Raw genomic sequence first — 14,984 nt, 5'->3', positions numbered from 1 at the left:
CTGCACATAAGGGCTACACAAATTAATCTCAATTTATAGTCCTTTCTGGATCTGGTTTAGTTTTCAATAATGTGATCCATATACTTTCTGCAGTGGTTTTCTATTCATATTTCAAATGCTCAGCTTATCAGAAATGTGTATCTGATTGTACCTGAAAGTAAACCAGAAAATGGAGACATTAACTTGGAAAGAACAATATTGTTTACTAAACAGGACAAAGGAGATGTTACCGACTTACCGAGAACTCCCTTTTTTTAATCTCCATTTCGGAATGTGATGGTTCCTTGGTCCCTTGTACCTACAGGCGATATTAAAAGGAATTGTAATCTTTGAGGACTCAGCACTCTCCCATTGTTCCATATTATGAAGATTATCACTCCACATGTTCCTGATGTTGCAACAACAACAATCTAGATAACTAAACACCAGGGGAATGCTCAGAGTGCTGCCCTGTTACCTTTCAATAGTTGCAGAGTTCACTAAAACACTATTTTTCTGCACAAGGTTAGTTGGTTAGTGAATGGTCTTCTGCACATTCTGGGGGAGGGGCACTGCAGGCCCTGGGGGGGGGGGGGGGAGGGGCACATCAGGCCCTGGGGGGGGGGAGGGGCACATCAGGCCCTGGGGGGGGGAGGGGCACATCAGGCCCTGGGGGGGGGAGGGGCACATCAGGCCCTGGGGGGGGGAGGGGCACATCAGGCCCTGGGGGGGGGAGGGGCACATCAGGCCCTGGGGGGGGGAGGGGCACATCAGGCCCTGGGGGGGGGAGGGGCACATCAGGCCCTGGGGGGGGGAGGGGCACATCAGGCCCTGGGGGGGGAGGGGCACATCAGGCCCTGGGGGGGGGAGGGGCACATCAGGCCCTGGGGGGGGGGGGAGGGGCACATCAGGCCCTGGGGGGGGGGGGGGAGGGGCACATCAGGCCCTGGGGGGGGGGGAGGGGCACATCAGGCCCTGGGGGGGGGGGGAGGGGCACATCAGGCCCTGGGGGGGGGAGGGGCACATCAGGCCCCGGGGGGGGCGGGAGGGGCACAGCAGGCCCTGGGGGGAGGGGCACAGCGGGCCCGGGGGGGAGGGGCACAGCGGGCCCCGGGGTGGGGAGGGGCACAGCAGGCCCTTGGGGGGGGAGGGGGGAGGGGCACAGCGGGCCCCGTGGGGGGGAAGGTGGCCGGAGGAGAGAAAGCAAAGAAAATAAATAGGAAAGCAGAGAGTAATGGAAGTGGGGAGGAGAGAACAGAGAGTTGAAGGAGAAAAGGACAGAGTTAAAAGTGAAGGAGATGACTCGTTATGGTAACTCATTCATCGCTTTGGAATAATTTGACATCAGGTCTAACATCGGGTGAGTTACGTTGAGCCTGTCTCACTATGGGCTGTTCTAAACACTCCATAGTAACATCACATCATCTACTTATGCCATTAAAGTGCTTCCACAATCAGAACTGGGTTTTTTTCACTGGTTTGAGTAGTTTTCATGGTCGGTACAGCACAGGAGGAGGCCATTTGGCCCATCATGCCAGCTCTCTGAAAGAACTGTTCAATTCGTCCCACTCCCCTGCTCTTTCCCCTTAGCCCTCTAAATCTTCTCCCTTGTGTCGGGCTCATTCTCCCATGAAGGTGGAAGGAGCCCCTATAGCACTCCTGCCTTACCCCCTGTAGCACCCCCTGTAGCACCCCCTGCCGTACCCCCTGTAGCACCCCCTGTAGCACCCCCTGTAGCACCCCCTGTAGCACCCCCTGTAGCACCCTTGCCTTACAGCCTGCCTTACCCCCTGTAGGTGGGCAGCACATCACCCGCCTGCAATTAGCACAGACCATCAGCCGCGTGCCACCACGAGATCCCGAGCACTCCACACCCGCTCACACTCACCTGAGTTGATGGGGAGGGGAGAATCCCAGGGTGGGCACAGTAAGAAACCTGTGGGTGGGGGGGTCTCTATATGTAACAGTTCACAGCACCCTGTTCCTGACCTAAGTCATTTTCAGCTAATGGTGTGAGCCGTGATCCAGCAGGAACACTCTCACCTCTGAGCCAGAGGGTCGTGGGTTCAAGTCCCACTCCAGAGACCTGAGCCCATAATCCAGGCCGACACTCCCAGTGCAGTGCTGCACTCACTACAACAACGTATGAACATACCCTGTCATATATGAAGTTCAGGGAATTGCTGGGATCATGTTTATCTAATATGCACAGCATCGCATCGTGGATTGTAAGGTAGAACATTTTTGGAGTGATTTCATCATCAAAAAATCCACATCTTTCTAATTTGTCCAGGATTAGATCTGTGAGGAAACAAAATAATTCCATGTTCAAAGATTAATATTTCAAATCCTTAATTTGAGGCAATCTTAAAACTCATCCTGAAATCCTTTACTGGTGTCTAAGAGCCTTGTTCCAGACTCTGGGCTGCAAACTGCTCAAACCCCAGATTGGGGCTCATGGTTGAGTGAGTTTTGTTCCTTGTTGGCCAGGCCTAGGATGAAGCACAAGACAGACAATCCCAGGCTTCAGCAAATGCACCTCATCCCACCTGAATCACGTCTGCCGCCACTCAGTTACGGGATTGCACTGAGAGACTCTGGGAGAGCTCCACTCAGATCATCGTAACTTCTGGGGTTCTTAAAATATTCATTCTCGGGACGTGGATGTCGCTGACCAGGCTGGCATTTATTGCCCATCCCCCAGATTGCCTTGAGAAGGTGGTGGTGAGCCGCCTTTTACAACCGCTGCAGTCCGTGTGGTGAAGGTTCTCCCACGGTGCTGTTAGGAAGGGAGTTCCAGGATTTGACCCAGTGATGATGAAGGAACGGCCGATATATGTCTAAGGATGGTGTGTGACTTGGAGGGGAATTTGGAGATGATGGTGTTCCCATGTGCCTGATGATGGAGGTTATGGGTTTGGGAGGTGCTGCTGAAGGAGCCTTGGTGAGTTGCTGCATCCTGTAGATGATACACATCACAGTTATGTTGGACAGACTGGATGTTTAGGGTGGTGGATGGGGTGCCGATCCAGCAGACTGCTTTGTCCTTGAGTGTGGAGCAAGTGGAGAGTATTCCATCACTCTCCTGACTTGTGCCTTGTAGATGGTGGAAAGGCTTTGGGGAGTCAGGAGGTGAGTCACTCGCAGCAAAATACCCAGCCTCTGACCTGCTCTTGTAGCCACAGTGTTTACGTGGCTGGTCAATGTTGATGGTGGGGGATTCAGTGATGGTAATGCCATTGAATGTCACGGGGAGGGGGTGACAGTTAAGTATGAATATCACCAAATTGGTAGAAATATATGCATTTTAAGAAGTATTCTCAATTTCATTCATTCAGCTGTGTATATTTCACAACCAGCCTGTATTGCTCTACTTTGAGTAATAAAACCCGGGCACGGCCGGGCACCAAACTCCTGGAATAGGTATTGTTCATTTTTCAAATTCTGCCAAAAAGTTAGTGAGACAAAAAGTTACCATCACAAGCAGCAATGCAGATATCGATCTCAATCCTGACAAATTCTTTCATGATCTGTTGAGACACAGGTGAGAGAGGTAACTATTTGTACAATTGATATTCAAAAGGTCAGAAGATTTTTAATTCATTTTTCTTTTCTTTCCAGTTTCTCCAGTAGATCCCTAGAGCAACTTGGGGTCATTGGGGATTCAGTTTCATGGGGATCAGATGGGATATTTTCTATCACATTACGTGAATTGTTACACTTTGGTAAATTATTTCAAGTGGGCCACTCATAAACTGGTCAAAAGCATTCAGATTGTGGCAGATAGTCTGAGGCAACATGTGATCTGATGCCAGCACACAGCACTTGTGAAGTCGCTATCTGATCAGCAGCAGTGGGACCAGGGCTGTTGGCTTCAGTGCCTCCAGGGTACACAGTGCAAAACTGTCCTGCTCTCAATGACTGTCCAGTGACCCTGCTGGAAAGTTCACCATGTGAGTATTGGGTCAGGACACAATCTTACCCTCTCCCTCTCATGATAAATATCCTGCCACCATCTATCTGGGTCATACATCCACATTGGTTACTTGGACTAAAAGGGACATTCCTGAGTGTGGAACTGTACCTCAAGATCAATCGTCAGATTAACAAGGAGAAAAAAACTCACTTCTCCAGATTAGTAACAAACACATCATTCTGCAGTTAGAAGTAGTTTTTACCGATTTCAAGCCTTTCATGGCAGACACATCCAGGAAAGATACTGCAGCAAAGTCGAGGACAATGCTGTGTGTTTCCACACTGGGAACGCGAATACTGGCCGGGAGAGGGGATTTCCAATCTATCCGCATTGGCAAATCCTTCATGTCCATTGGTTTGTCCAGTTCATCAATATTGTTGTTGTCTTCTTCCTCCGAATCAGGCAGATAACTTCCATCTGTAGTGTGGACATAGCCTCTCTGCACAGAAACAAGAATGTGATTGGGTACAGCAGTGTAAGGGTTCGGATTATGGCCATGTAAGGGGTTTCGGGTACAACAGTGTAAGGGTTTTGGGGTAAGGTAGTGTAAGGATTTTGGGGTTTGGGTAGTGTAAGGATTTTGGGGTTTGGGTAGTGTAAGGATTTTAGGGTTTGGTAGTGTAAGGATTTTAGGGTTTGGGTAGTGTAAGGATTTTGGGGTTTGGGTAGTGTAAGGATTTTGGGGATTGGTAGTGTAAGGATTTTAGGGTTTGGGTAGTGTAAGGATTTTGGGGTTTGGTAGTGTAAGGATTTTAGGGTTTGGGTAGTGTAAGGATTTTGGGGTTTGGTAGTGTAAGGATTTTAGGGTTTGGGTAGTGTAAGGATTTTGGGGTTTGGGTAGTGTAAGGATTTTGGGGTTTGGGTAGTGTAAGGATTTTGGGGTACGGTAGTGTAAGGATTTTGGGGTAAGGTAGTGTAAGGATTTTGGGGTACGGTAGTGTAAGGATTTTGGAGTTTGGTAGTGTAAGGATTTGGGGGATTGGTAGGGTAAGGATTTTGGGGTAAGGCAGTGTAAGGATTTTGGGGTTTGGGTAGCGTAAGGATTTTGGGGTTTGGCAGTGTAAGGATTTTGGGGTTTGGGTAGTGTAAGGATTTTGGGGTTTGGGTAGTGTAAGGATTTTGGGGTTTGGCGGTGTAAGGATTTTGGGGTTTGGGTAGTGTAAGGATTTTGGGGTTTGGGTAGTGTAAGGATTTTGGGGTTTGGCAGTGTAAGGATTTTGGGGTTTGGCGGTGTAAGGATTTTGGGGTTTGGCGGTGTAAGGATTTTGGGGTTTGGCGGTGTAAGGATTTTGGGGTTTGGGTAGTGTAAGGATTTTGGGGTTTGGCAGTGTAAGGATTTTGGGGTTTGGGTAGTGTAAGGATTTTGGGGTTTGGGTAGTGTAAGGATTTTGGGGTTTGGGTAGTGTAAGGATTTTGGGGTTTGGCAGTGTAAGGATTTTGGGGTTTGGCGGTGTAAGGATTTTGGGGTTTGGGTAGTGTAAGGATTTTGGGGTTTGGGTAGTGTAAGGATTTTGGGGTAAGGTAGTGTAAGGATTTTGGGGTTTGGGTAGTGTAAGGATTTTGGGGTAAGGTAGTGTAAGGATTTTGGGGTTTGGGTAGTGCTTTAAAAATAAGTATGGTCAAGTATCCCATCTCACATAGCTCCAAACATTTAGCAAGAAGGCAATTTTGGTGGGGGCAGGGCTTTGTCTCTGTGAGAAGGACAACTTACAGAAAAACTAAAGTCATTGAAAGAATGCTGAGGCTTTAGACTGATGAAAACAGCTTGTTAGTCAGGAGATAAGGGATGTGGTCACTAAGCGACCAACATACCTGAGTACTGATAGCATTGAAAGTCGACATAAACAATAGGCATGACGGAGTCGAGCAAGGCAGTGAATGGTTCTACACTCAGATAAAGGGGTCCTACACACGGAAGGATCAAACGGTTTATGCAGCAGAGATAAGGCATTAGGTGGCCACACAAACATAGTACGGTTCATTTCTGGTTGTTTAACAGAGTCAGCATTGGGGGGATGGAATCATTTACACCCAAGAGATAAGGACAGTGACGATTACATGCTGAACAACACAGCCGAATAGTATAAAGATAGGGCATGCTTCCTCCCAAAGGTTACAGCTCTCGAGGGGGGACGGTCAGAAGTCCATAGCCACAGGCAGCCGACGTACGTCAGATCTGATCAGACTTGATCCGAGAACCAGGTTGCATTCATTGCTTGTCATTTAACGTAATCTGAAGATAGTTATATTGTAATTATAATACTATTGAAAGTCAATCTATATTCAAGCTTGTTGTTCAATAACCACTCATTCCCGAATCACATGCGGAAGTTATTGTTGAAGGATTAATAACCCTCTTGTTATGATAGTAATGGAAAAATCCACTAACATGTAGTGTAAGGGGTTTGTGCTGCATTACTGTAATGGTTCAGGGTACGGGAGAGTGAGGGGTTCGGGGTACGGGAGAGTGAGGGGTTCGGGGTACGGGAGAGTGAGGGGTTTAGGGTACGGGAGAGTGAGGGGTTCGGGGTACGGGAGAGTGAGGGGTTTTGGGTATGGTGGAGTGAGGGGTTTAGGGTACGGGAGAGTGAGGGGTTTTGGGTACGGTAGAGTGAGGGGTTTTGGGTACGGTAGAGTGAGGGGTTTTGGGTACGGGAGAGTGAGGGGTTTTGGGTACGGTAGAGTGAGGGGTTTTGGGTACGGTGGAGCGAGGGGTTCGGGGTACGGTGGAGTGAGGGGTTTTGGGTACGGTGGAGTGAGGGGTTTTGGGTACGGTGGAGTGAGGGGTTTTGGGTACGGGAGAGTGAGGGGTTCGGGGTACAGTAGAGTGAGGGGTTCGGGGTACGGTAGAGTGAGGGGTTTTGGGTACGGGAGAGTGAGGGGTTCGGGGTACGGTAGAGTGAGGGGTTCGGGGTACGGTAGAGTGAGGGGTTTTGGGTACGGCAGAGTGAGGGGTTTTGGGTATGGTAGAGTGAGGGGTTCGGGGTACGGTAGAGTGAGGGGTTTTGGGTACGGTAGAGTGAGGGGTTTAGGGTATGGTAGAGTGAGGGGTTTTGGGTACGGGAGAGTGAGGGGTTTTGGGTACGGTGGAGTGAGGGGTTCGGGGTACGGTAGAGTGAGGGGTTTTGGGTATGGTGGAGTGAGGGGTTCGGGGTACGGTAGAGTGAGGGGTTTTGGGTATGGTGGAGTGAGGGGTTTAGGGTACGGTAGAGTGAGGGGTTTTGGGTATGGTAGAGTGAGGGGTTTTGGGTACGGTGGAGTGAGGGGTTCGGGGTACGGTAGAGTGAGGGATTTAGGGTACGGTAGAGTGAGGGGTTTAGGGTACGGTAGAGTGAGGGGTTCGGGGTACGGGAGAGTGAGGGGTTTTGGGTACGGTAGAGTGAGGGGTTCGGGGTAGGGGAGAGTGAGGGGTTCGGGGTACGGTAGAGTGAGGGGTTTGGGGTACGGTAGAGTGAGGGGTTCGGGGTACGGTGGAGTGAGGGGTTTTGGGTACGGTAGAGTGAGGGGTTCGGGGTACGGGAGAGTGAGGGGTTTAGGGTATGGTAGAGTGAGGGGTTCGGGGTACGGTAGAGTGAGGGGTTTAGGGTACGGTAGAGTGAGGGGTTCAGGGTACGGGAGAGTGAGGGGTTTAGGGTACGGTAGAGTGAGGGGTTTTGGGTACGGGAGAGTGAGGGGTTTTGGGTACGGTAGAGTGAGGGGTTTTGGGTACGGTGGAGTGAGGGGTTTTGGGTATGGTAGAGTGAGGGGTTTTGGGTACGGTGGAGTGAGGGGTTCGGGGTACGGTAGAGTGAGGGGTTTTGGGTATGGTAGAGTGAGGGGTTTTGGGTACGGGAGAGTGAGGGGTTTAGGGTACGGTAGAGTGAGGGGTTTAGGGTACGGGAGAGTGAGGGGTTCGGGGTACGGGAGAGTGAGGGGTTCGGGGTACGGGAGAGTGAGGGGTTCGGGGTACGGTAGAGTGAGGGGTTCGGGGTACGGGAGAGTGAGGGGTTTAGGGTACGGGAGAGTGAGGGGTTCGGGGTACGGGAGAGTGAGGGGTTTTGGGTACGGGAGAGTGAGGGGTTTTGGGTATGGTAGAGTGAGGGGTTTTGGGTACGGTAGAGTGAGGGGTTTTGGGTATGGTAGAGTGAGGGGTTTTGGGTACGGTAGAGTGAGGGGTTTTGGGTACGGTAGAGTGAGGGGTTTTGGGTACGGTGGAGTGAGGGGTTTTGGGTACGGTAGAGTGAGGGGTTTTGGGTACGGTGGAGTGAGGGGTTTTGGGTACGGGAGAGTGAGGGGTTTTGGGTATGGTGGAGTGAGGGGTTTAGGGTACGGTAGAGTGAGGGGTTTTGGGTACGGTAGAGTGAGGGGTTTTGGGTACGGTGGAGTGAGGGGTTTTGGGTACGGTAGAGTGAGGGGTTTTGGGTATGGTAGAGTGAGGGGTTTAGGGTACGGTAGAGTGAGGGGTTCGGGGTACGGGAGAGTGAGGGGTTTTGGGTACGGGAGAGTGAGGGGTTTAGGGTACGGTAGAGTGAGGGGTTCGGGGTACGGGAGAGTGAGGGGTTTTGGGTACGGGAGAGTGAGGGGTTTAGGGTACGGTAGAGTGAGGGGTTCAGGGTACGGGAGAGTGAGGGGTTCGGGGTACGGGAGAGTGAGGGGTTCGGGGTACGGGAGAGTGAGCGGTTCGGGGTACGGGAGAGTGAGGGGTTCGGGGTACGGTAGAGTGAGGGGTTTAGGGTACGGTAGAGTGAGGGGTTTTGGGTACGGGAGAGTGAGGGGTTTAGGGTACGGTAGAGTGAGGGGTTTGGGGTACGGGAGAGTGAGGGGTTTTGGGTACGGTGGAGTGAGGGGTTCGGGGTACGGTAGAGTGAGGGGTTTTGGGTATGGTAGAGTGAGGGGTTCGGGGTACGGGAGAGTGAGGGGTTCGGGGTACGGTAGAGTGAGGGGTTTTGGGTACGGTAGAGTGAGGGGTTTTGGGTATGGTAGAGTGAGGGGTTTAGGGTACGGGAGAGTGAGGGGTTCGGGGTACGGGAGAGTGAGCGGTTCGGGGTACGGGAGAGTGAGCGGTTCGGGGTACGGGAGAGTGAGGGGTTCGGGGTACGGTAGAGTGAGGGGTTTAGGGTACGGTAGAGTGAGGGGTTTTGGGTACGGGAGAGTGAGGGGTTTAGGGTACGGTAGAGTGAGGGGTTTGGGGTACGGGAGAGTGAGGGGTTTTGGGTACGGTGGAGTGAGGGGTTCGGGGTACGGTAGAGTGAGGGGTTTTGGGTATGGTAGAGTGAGGGGTTCGGGGTACGGGAGAGTGAGGGGTTCGGGGTACGGTAGAGTGAGGGGTTTTGGGTACGGGAGAGTGAGGGGTTTTGGGTACGGTAGAGTGAGGGGTTTTGGGTACGGTGGAGTGAGGGGTTTTGGGTACGGTGGAGTGAGGGGTTTTGGGTACGGGAGAGTGAGGGGTTCGGGGTACGGTCGAGTGAGGGGTTCGGGGTACGGGAGAGTGAGGGGTTTTGGGTACGGGAGAGTGAGGGGTTTTGGGTACGGGAGAGTGAGGGGTTCGGGGTACGGTAGAGTGAGGGGTTCTGGGTACGGTGGAGTGAGGGGTTTTGGGTACGGGAGAGTGAGGGGTTTTGGGTACGGGAGAGTGAGGGGTTCGGGGTACGGTAGAGTGAGGGGTTCGGGGTACGGTAGAGTGAGGGGTTTTGGGTATGGGAGAGTGAGGGGTTCGGGGTACGGGAGAGTGAGGGGTTCGGGGTACGGTAGAGTGAGGGGTTTTGGGTACGGTAGAGTGAGGGGTTTTGGGTACGGTGGAGTGAGGGGTTTTGGGTACGGTGGAGTGAGGGGTTTTGGGTACGGGAGAGTGAGGGGTTCGGGGTACGGTCGAGTGAGGGGTTCGGGGTACGGGAGAGTGAGGGGTTTTGGGTACGGGAGAGTGAGGGGTTTTGGGTACGGGAGAGTGAGGGGTTCGGGGTACGGTAGAGTGAGGGGTTTTGGGTACGGTGGAGTGAGGGGTTTTGGGTACGGGAGAGTGAGGGGTTTTGGGTACGGGAGAGTGAGGGGTTCGGGGTACGGTAGAGTGAGGGGTTCGGGGTACGGTAGAGTGAGGGGTTTTGGGTATGGGAGAGTGAGGGGTTTTGGGTACGGGAGAGTGAGGGGTTTTGGGTATGGTAGAGTGAGGGGTTTTGGGTACGGGAGAGTGAGGGGTTTTGGGTACGGTGGAGCGAGGGGTTCGGGGTACGGTGGAGTGAGGGGTTTTGGGTACGGGAGAGTGAGGGGTTTTGGGTACGGTAGAGTGAGGGGTTCGGGGTACGGTAGAGTGAGGGGTTTTGGGTACGGGAGAGTGAGGGGTTTAGGGTACGGGAGAGTGAGGGGTTTAGGGTACGGGAGAGTGAGGGGTTTAGGGTACGGGAGAGTGAGGGGTTCGGGGTACGGGAGAGTGAGGGGTTCGGGGTACGGGAGAGTGAGGGGTTCGGGGTACGGGAGAGTGAGGGGTTCGGGGTACGGGAGAGTGAGGGGTTTAGGGTACGGGAGAGTGAGGGGTTCGGGGTACGGGAGAGTGAGGGGTTTTGGGTACGGGAGAGTGAGGGGTTTTGGGTATGGTAGAGTGAGGGGTTTAGGGTACGGTAGAGTGAGGGGTTTTGGGTACGGTGGAGTGAGGGGTTTTGGGTACGGTGGAGTGAGGGGTTCGGGGTACGGTGGAGTGAGGGGTTTTGGGTACGGTGGAGTGAGGGGTTTTGGGTACGGGAGAGTGAGGGGTTTTGGGTACGGTAGAGTGAGGGGTTTTGGGTACGGTAGAGTGAGGGGTTTTGGGTACGGTAGAGTGAGGGGTTTTGGGTACGGTAGAGTGAGGGGTTTTGGGTACGGTAGAGTGAGGGGTTTTGGGTACGGTAGAGTGAGGGGTTTTGGGTACGGTAGAGTGAGGGGTTTTGGGTACGGTGGAGTGAGGGGTTTTGGGTACGGGAGAGTGAGGGGTTTTGGGTATGGTGGAGTGAGGGGTTTAGGGTACGGGAGAGTGAGGGGTTTTGGGTACGGTAGAGTGAGGGGTTTTGGGTACGGTAGAGTGAGGGGTTTTGGGTACGGTAGAGTGAGGGGTTTTGGGTACGGTAGAGTGAGGGGTTTTGGGTACGGTAGAGTGAGGGGTTTTGGGTACGGTGGAGTGAGGGGTTTTGGGTACGGGAGAGTGAGGGGTTTTGGGTATGGTGGAGTGAGGGGTTTAGGGTACGGGAGAGTGAGGGGTTTTGGGTACGGTGGAGTGAGGGGTTTTGGGTACGGTGGAGTGAGGGGTTTTGGGTACGGTGGAGTGAGGGGTTTTGGGTACGGTGGAGTGAGGGGTTTTGGGTACGGTGGAGTGAGGGGTTCGGGGTACGGTAGAGTGAGGGGTTTTGGGTATGGTAGAGTGAGGGGTTTAGGGTACGGTAGAGTGAGGGGTTCGGGGTAGGGGAGAGTGAGGGGTTCGGGGTACGGGAGAGTGAGCGGTTCGGGGTACGGGAGAGTGAGGGGTTCGGGGTACGGTAGAGTGAGGGGTTTAGGGTACGGTAGAGTGAGGGGTTTTGGGTACGGGAGAGTGAGGGGTTTTGGGTACGGGAGAGTGAGGGGTTTTGGGTACGGTGGAGTGAGGGGTTCGGGGTACGGGAGAGTGAGGGGTTCGGGGTACGGGAGAGTGAGGGGTTTTGGGTACGGGAGAGTGAGGGGTTTTGGGTACGGGAGAGTGAGGGGTTTTGGGTACGGTGGAGTGAGGGGTTTTGGGTACGGTGGAGTGAGGGGTTCGGGGTACGGTAGAGTGAGGGGTTCGGGGTACGGGAGAGTGAGGGGTTTTGGGTACGGGAGAGTGAGGGGTTTTGGGTACGGGAGAGTGAGGGGTTCGGGGTACGGTAGAGTGAGGGGTTCGGGGTACGGTAGAGTGAGGGGTTCGGGGTACGGGAGAGTGAGGGTTTTGGGTACGGGAGAGTGAGGGGTTTTGGGTACGGGAGAGTGAGGGGTTCGGGGTACGGTAGAGTGAGGGGTTCGGGGTACGGGAGAGTGAGGGGTTTTGGGTACGGGAGAGTGAGGGGTTTTGGGTACGGGAGAGTGAGGGGTTTTGGGTACGGTGGAGTGAGGGGTTTTGGGTACGGTAGAGTGAGGGGTTTTGGGTACGGTGGAGTGAGGGGTTTTGGGTACGGGAGAGTGAGGGGTTTTGGGTACGGGAGAGTGAGGGGTTTTGGGTACGGGAGAGTGAGGGGTTTTGGGTACGGGGGAGTGAGGGGTTTTGGGTACGGGGGAGTGAGGGGTTTTGGGTACGGTAGAGTGAGGGGTTTTGGGTACGGTAGAGTGAGGGGTTTTGGGTACGGTAGAGTGAGGGGTTTTGGGTATGGTAGAGTGAGGGGTTTTGGGTCCGGGAGAGTGAGGGGTTTTGGGTACGGTAGAGTGAGGAGTTTTGGGTACGGTGGAGTGAGGGGTTTTGGGTACGGTAGAGTGAGGGGTTTTGGGTACGGTAGAGTGAGGGGTTTTGGGTACGGTGGAGTGAGGGGTTTTGGGTACGGGAGAGTGAGGGGTTTTGAGTACGGTAGAGTGAGGGGTTTTGGGTACGGGAGAGTGAGGGGTTTTGGGTACGGGAGAGTGAGGGGTTTTGGGTACGGTGGAGTGAGGGGTTTTGGGTCCGGGAGAGTGAGGGGTTTTGGGTACGGTAGAGTGAGGGGTTTTGGGTACGGGAGAGTGAGGGGTTTTGGGTACGGTAGAGTGAGGGGTTTTGGGTACGGGAGAGTGAGGGGTTTTGGGTACGGTAGAGTGAGGGGTTTTGGGTACGGGAGAGTGAGGGGTTTTGGGTACGGTAGAGTGAGGAGTTTTGGGTACGGTGGAGTGAGGGGTTCGGGGTACGGTAGTGTATAGAAAAGTAGCATAGAAAGGTTACAGCATGGAAGGCCATTCAGCTTGTCGAATCCGTGCTGGCTCTATGTAAGAGCAATCCAGCTTGTCCCACTCCCCCGCCCTTTCCCCACTTCCCTGCACATTTTTTCCTTTCAAGTACTTATCCAGTTCCCTTTTGAAGGCCATGATTGAATCTGCCTCCACCACCCCCTCGGGCAGTGCATTCCAGATCATAACCACTCACTGTGTAAAAAAGTTTTTCCTCATGTCACCTTTGGTTCTTTTGCCAATCACCTTAAATCCATGTCCTCTGGTTCTTGACCTTTCCGCCAATGGGAACAGTTTCTCTCTATCTACTCTGTCGAGACCCTTCATGATTTTGAACACCTCGATCAAATCTCCTCTCAACCTTCTCTGTTCCAAGGAGAACAACCCCAGCTTCTCCAGTCTATCCACATAACTGAAGTCCCTCATCCCGGGAATCATTCTAGTAAATCTTTTCTGCATCCTCTCTAAGGCCTTCACATCTTTCCTAAAGTGCGGTGCCCAGAACTGGACACAATACTCCAGTTGTGGCCGAACCAGTGTTTTATAAAATTCTCAAATTGGCCCTTCTCCAATTAAAAATTTTCACATTTGATTTTTCCTTGTCCTTTTCCATAACTATTCTCAACCTAATGATATTATGATCATTGTTCCCGAAATGACTTCCTTGTATTGGCTTTGGAGTTTGGTAGTGTAAGGGTTTTGGGGTACAGCAGTGTAAGGTTTTGGGGCACGGTAATGTAAAGGTTTGATGATATGGCAGTGCATTGGTTTTGTAGAACTGTGTGTTTCCAGCCAAACCAGGAAGGAAACAATGATAGATCAAGTCCTGGTGAATGAAGTGGGGCAGGTGCAGCATGTTTCAGTGGGGGAGTATTTGGGGAACAGTGATCATAATATCATTAGGTTTAGAATAGTTATGGAAAAGGACAAGGAACAATCAAATGTGAAAATTTTTAATTGGAGAAGGGCCAATTTCAGTGGGATGAGAACAGATCTGGCCCGGGTAAATTGGAATCAAAGATTGTCAGGCAAAACTGTAATTGAACAGTGGGCGGCCTTTAAAGAGGAGATGGTTCAGGTACAGTCTAGACACATTCCCACGAGGGAGAAAGGTAGGGCAACTAAAGCCAGAGCTCCCTGGATGACAAAAGAGATAGAGAGTAAGATGAAGCAGGAAAAGGGGTGTATGACAGATGTCAAATTGATAACACAAGTGAGAACCAGGCTGAATATAGAAAATTCAGAGAAGTGAAAAAGGAAATAAGAGGGGCAAAGAGAGAGTATGAGAATAGACTGGCGGCCAACATAAAAGGGAATCCAAAAGTCTTCTACAGGCATGTAAACAGTAAACAGGTAGTAAGAGGAGGGGTCGGGCCGATTAGGGACCATAAAGGAGATCTACTCATGGAGGCTGAGGGCATGGCCGAGGTACTAAATGAGTACTTTGCATCTGTCTTTACCAAGGAAGATGATGCTGCCAAAGTCACAGTAAAAGAAGAGGTAGTTGAGATACTGGATGGGCTAAAAATTGATAAAGAAGAGCTACTTGAAAGGCTAGCTGTACTTAAAGTAGATAAGTCACCTCGTCCGGATGGGATGCATCCTAGATTGCTGAGGGAAGTAAGGGGGGAAATTGCGGAGGTACTGGCCATAATCTTCTGATCCTCCTTAGATACGGGTGTGGTGCCAGAGGACTGGAGAATTGCAAATGTTACACCATTGTTCAAAAAGGGTGTAAGGATAAACCAGAAACTATAGGCCAATCAGTTTAACCTCGATAGTGGAGAAACTTTTAGAAACGATAATCCGGGACAGAATTAACAGTCACTTGGACAAGTGTGGATTGATTAGGGAAAGTCAGCACGGATTTGTTAAAGGCAAATCGTGTTTAACTAAGTGAGTTTTTTGATGAGGTAACAGAGAGAGTCGATGAGGGCAATGCGGTTGATGTGGTGTATATGGACTTTCAAAAGGCGTTTGATGAAGTGCCGCATAATAGGCTTATCACAAAGTTGAAGCCCATGGAATAAAACGGACAGTAGCAGCATGGATACAGAATTGGCTAAGTGACAGGAAACAGAGAGTAGTGGTGAACAGTTCTTTTTCAGACTGGAGGGAGGTGTACAGTGGTGTTCCCCAGGGGTCAGTGCTGGGACCACTGCTTTTCTTG

At 52.1% G+C, this 14,984-nt stretch overlaps 1 protein-coding gene and 1 long non-coding RNA gene across 2 annotated transcripts in view; both read right to left on the bottom strand.

Moving 5' to 3' along the window:
- Positions 1–235: 235 nt before the first annotated feature.
- LOC137307896 (uncharacterized) lies at positions 236–3,510 on the bottom strand. Its single transcript, XR_010959299.1, has 3 exons — positions 3,455–3,510; positions 2,135–2,280; positions 236–298 (listed from the first exon to the last, which is right to left on the bottom strand). It is a non-coding gene; the product is annotated as an uncharacterized lncRNA (long non-coding RNA).
- A 520-nt stretch (positions 3,511–4,030) lies between these two features.
- The window catches only part of LOC137307897 (chloride anion exchanger-like), a gene marked incomplete at its 5' end in the record, with an annotated part of 78,548 nt that continues 67,594 nt past the window's right edge, over positions 4,031–14,984 (bottom strand). Inside the window, 2 exons of the mRNA XM_067976945.1 lie at positions 4,031–4,057; positions 4,158–4,394. Of these exons, the coding sequence (XP_067833046.1) occupies positions 4,031–4,057; positions 4,158–4,394 (264 nt within the window). The remainder of the gene's footprint in view (positions 4,058–4,157; positions 4,395–14,984) is intronic.

Source organism: Heptranchias perlo, unplaced genomic scaffold, assembly GCF_035084215.1.
Source record: "Heptranchias perlo isolate sHepPer1 unplaced genomic scaffold, sHepPer1.hap1 HAP1_SCAFFOLD_115, whole genome shotgun sequence".
NCBI classification, from domain to species: Eukaryota; Metazoa; Chordata; class Chondrichthyes; order Hexanchiformes; family Hexanchidae; genus Heptranchias; species Heptranchias perlo.
The sequence above is the reverse complement of the archived record's forward strand: the minus strand, read 5'-3'. Positions and strand labels throughout refer to the sequence as shown.